Raw genomic sequence first — 3,963 nt, forward strand, 5'->3', positions numbered from 1 at the left:
TCTCTCTCTCTCTCTCTCTCTCTCTCTCTCTCTCTCTCTCTCTCTCTTTCTGTTTTACTAGCCTATTGATGTTGCAAGAATACTTCCCTTTTATGTCCAGTCAAGAAATGAGAGAGAAAATATTAAGGACATTTGAAAGGATAGATGCCCAGGGCTAGAGAAACTGAGGTTGATAATAACTGTTAAAGACTGAACCTGAGAGAACAGCTAGAAATACAGATACCATGCTCTATAGTTTCCAAGTGCCTAGTACATTATGGATAATTTCAATTCTGATTCTTGAGAAGGCAAATAGTATGAAGAGAAAAGCATAGGGTAGGAGCCCCATCCTCCCCAAAATAGAAATGTGTAACTCACTCCCTTTAGGGCATCAAGATAGTGGACGATTATTATCTTACTGGTATCTTCCTTTCTTTTTCTACCAAAAGAGGAAATAATGAGCAATATGATGCTGAGATGAAGCAGTCCAGGCCTCTGTGGAGAGAATTCATTCCTGGCATTTCCAAAGGCTCTGGTCTTTGTACCTGTACTGTTCAGTATTGTCATCAACGATTTAAAGTAAGGACTAGATAACATCAGTAGGAACAGTCTATAAATATTCTAAATGAGCAGAAAAGTATTAGAAACCATTGTTGCATTTTTTGAACAAATTATATTTCAGTGATTCTTCCCTCTCCTCTCCCCCACCCTCTTATTTCTTTAGACGTCCCTCCCCCTCATTGACATCTGTCACTAGTCCCTCTCCTTCTGTCTTTCTGCTACCTTTTTATCTTTTTATCTTTCCTCATCACTCATTCTATTTTCTCTTGGTCTCCTTATTAGCTTACTAGGGTTTCCCTACATTTATACTTTAATTTAATTATATAAAGATATCTAAAGTGTCATATTGATATAGTTAGTGTCATAGTTAGCTTCAGCTGTTAACCTGACACAACAAACAGTCACCTGGAAAGCAGAATCAGCTGAAGAATTTCCTCAATTCGATTAGCCTATGGGCACACCTGCGAGACATTTTCTTTATTGCTACTTGATGCAGGCGGGTCCTGACATCTGTGAGTTGTGCTTTCTCTCTACAGATGAACATGGGCTGTATAAGAAAATTAGCTTAGCAAACTAAAGGAAGTGAGCCAGTAAGCAATACTCCTTCAAATTTCTGCTTCAGGCTTCAGCCTGGAGTCTCTGCCTTATCTGTATGGATATATACGATGGACTATAACCTGTAAGATGAAATGAACTATTCCCTCACTAAGTTGGCTTTAGTCAGATGGTTTTATTACAGTAACAGAAAGCAAACCAAGACAGTTAGAATCTTCCCCAAAGTTCAAAGAATGAGTATATATAAACAGTAGCCAAAGCGTTCAGTTTAGAGTCTTTAGACTATGAAAGACATCAGTGTTAAGAACTGTCCATAAAATTATGATATCTTTATGTAAATTATAAAAGGCTTAAATAAACTTCAATGTACAGAATTTTGATTACATGGCACTAGTTTGTAGGAAGGATAAATAATATTTTGCAGAATTATGATTAAAACCCAAAGTAAAAACCTAGCTCTTGTTAGATGCAAACCCTCCTCTCCTTGGTCTACTTCATATTGATATTCTCATATGAAGTGGACACAGACACGTCACAGATGACACTTTGCACAGATGATATGATTAACTGTATGTGGGAAATATTAGAAATTGACAATTGGTTTAGTGCTAAGACAAGATGTTGATGATGGAGATAGATGACCAAAAAGGATTTGTAACTTAATAAAGAATTCTGTAACGAGGGAGGCGATCATCACAGTCTTCTCTGGATGGTTACACCTAAATGTCCCTTTTCTTGTCACAAGAAAAAAAAAGGTTGCTTTTGCTAGGAAACAGAGAAAAGGAGCCAGAGTAAAAGAGTGAATGGTTCAAAGTCACCTTTTGCCATAGAGAAATAAGTTGTATGGATGGGAAACGTACAGAAAAAAAAAGATTTGGATAAGACATGAAAGCTGCCATCAGGCAGCTGAATGCTTCCCAAATGGGAGGTTGAAAAGAAAGGAAATGATAATTTCTATATTACAGTGGCTAAGGCAGTGATGTGGCACATGAAATGAGCTGTACTGAAAGAAGGGAGTAAAGAATTTCAACATCCCAGAAAGGAAGTTTGGTGATATCTCCATTTTTTTCTAAAATAGATTAATATCAAGAGCATAGGTCTATCTTAAGGTGAAGAGATCACTGTCCAGAATGTTGTCATCAAAGTTCAAAATGTTCATCAGCCTTAGTCATCAGGGAAATGCAAATCAAAACAACCCTGAGATTCTACCTCACATCAGTCAGAATGGCTAAGATAAAAAACTTAGGTGATAGCAGATGCTGGCAAGGATGTAGAGAAAAAGAAATACTCCTCCATTGTTGATTGGATTGCAAGCTGATACAACCACTCTGGAAAGCAGTCTGGTGGTACCTCAGAAAATTGGACATAGCATTACCTGAGGACCAGGTTATACTACTCCCAGGCATATACCCAGAAGATGCTCCAACATATAACAAGGAAGTATACTCCACTATGTTCATAGCAGCCTTGTTTATAATAGCCAGAAGCTGGAAAGAACCCAGATGTCCTTCAACAGAGGAATGAATACAGAAAATGTGGTACATCTACACAATGGAATATTACTCAGCTATTAAAAACAATGAATTCTAGACATTCTTAGGCAAATGGATAGAACTAGAAAATATCATCCTGAGTGAGGTAACCCAATCACAAAAGAACACACATGGTATGCATTCAATGATAATTGGATATTAGCTCAAAAGTTCGAAATACCCAAGATACAACTCACAGACCACATGAAGCTCATGAAGAAGGAAGACCAAAGTATGGGTGTTTTGGTTCTTCTTAGAAGGAGTAACAAAATACTCAAGGGAGCAAATATGGAGACAAAGTGAGGGACAGAAACTGAAGGAGGGGCTCTCTGGAGACTGTTCCACCTGGGTATCCATCCCTTGTGCAGTCACCAAAGGTAGACGATGATGTGGATGCCAGGAAGTGCATGCTGACAGGAACTTGTTATAGGTGACTCCTTAGAGGTCTGACAGAGCCTGAGATATACAAAGACAGATGCTCACAGCTAACCATTGAACTGATCATGGGGTTTCCAATGGAGGAGTGAGACAGAAGACTGAAGGAAATGAAAGAGTTTGCAGCCCCATGAGGAGAGCAACAATACCAACAAACCAGAGCTCTCAGGGTCTAAACCACCAGCCTGGGAGCACATAGGGAGGGACCCATGGCTCCATGTATATGTAGAGGAGGATGGCCCTGTGGGGCATAGGTGGGAGATGAAGCTCTTGGTCCAGTGAAGGCTGGATGCCCCAAAACTCCTGGGGCAGGGAGGTGGGAGGGGTCACATCCTCATAGAAGCAGGAAGGGAGGATGGGATGGGGGGTTCCTGGGTGGGGGGAAAATGGCGAAAGAGAATCACATCTGAAATGTAAATAAAGTATCCAATAAAAAGAAAGAAAGAAAACACCCAAATGCTGTGTGGTTCAACACCTAAGCCCTGGCAGTTAAGAGCACCATTGATAAGGACTGTGGAAGTAGTCGGCATCATGAATAAGAAAAACGGAATTTCTTTCACAACGACTACATGGTCATATGGGTCTTGTCTGATTGTATGTACATGGTAGAGACTTAAAGGACTTTCCTTTTTTCTCTTTAGCTTTTCTTGCGACTTCCTGGATGGAGACAGTTCTTTTGAATGCTGCTCCATAGACCCCCTGACAGGCTCCCACTATATCTGCCGCAGAAGCCCCCGACTCCTCACCAATGGCTACTACATTTGGACTGAGGACAGTTTCCTCCGTGACCCAGATGGCCACATCACTTTGAACCCCTCCCATACCAGTGTGATGTACAAGGAGAACTTAGTTAGGTAAGGAACGGATGCTGTGTAAGGAACGGATGCTGTGTAAGGAACGG

At 40.4% G+C, this 3,963-nt stretch overlaps 1 protein-coding gene across 1 annotated transcript in view; it reads left to right on the top strand.

Moving 5' to 3' along the window:
- The window catches only part of Tmem71 (transmembrane protein 71), a 43,184-nt gene that overhangs the window by 9,934 nt on the left and 29,287 nt on the right, over nt 1-3,963 (top strand). The window contains exons 3-4 of the mRNA XM_028773274.1: nt 466-558; nt 3,704-3,916. Coding sequence (XP_028629107.1) covers nt 466-558; nt 3,704-3,916 — 306 coding nt within the window. The remainder of the gene's footprint in view (nt 1-465; nt 559-3,703; nt 3,917-3,963) is intronic.

This window comes from Grammomys surdaster, unplaced genomic scaffold (assembly GCF_004785775.1).
Source record: "Grammomys surdaster isolate TR1022 unplaced genomic scaffold, NIH_TR_1.0 224, whole genome shotgun sequence".
NCBI lineage: Eukaryota > Metazoa > Chordata > Mammalia > Rodentia > Muridae > Grammomys > Grammomys surdaster.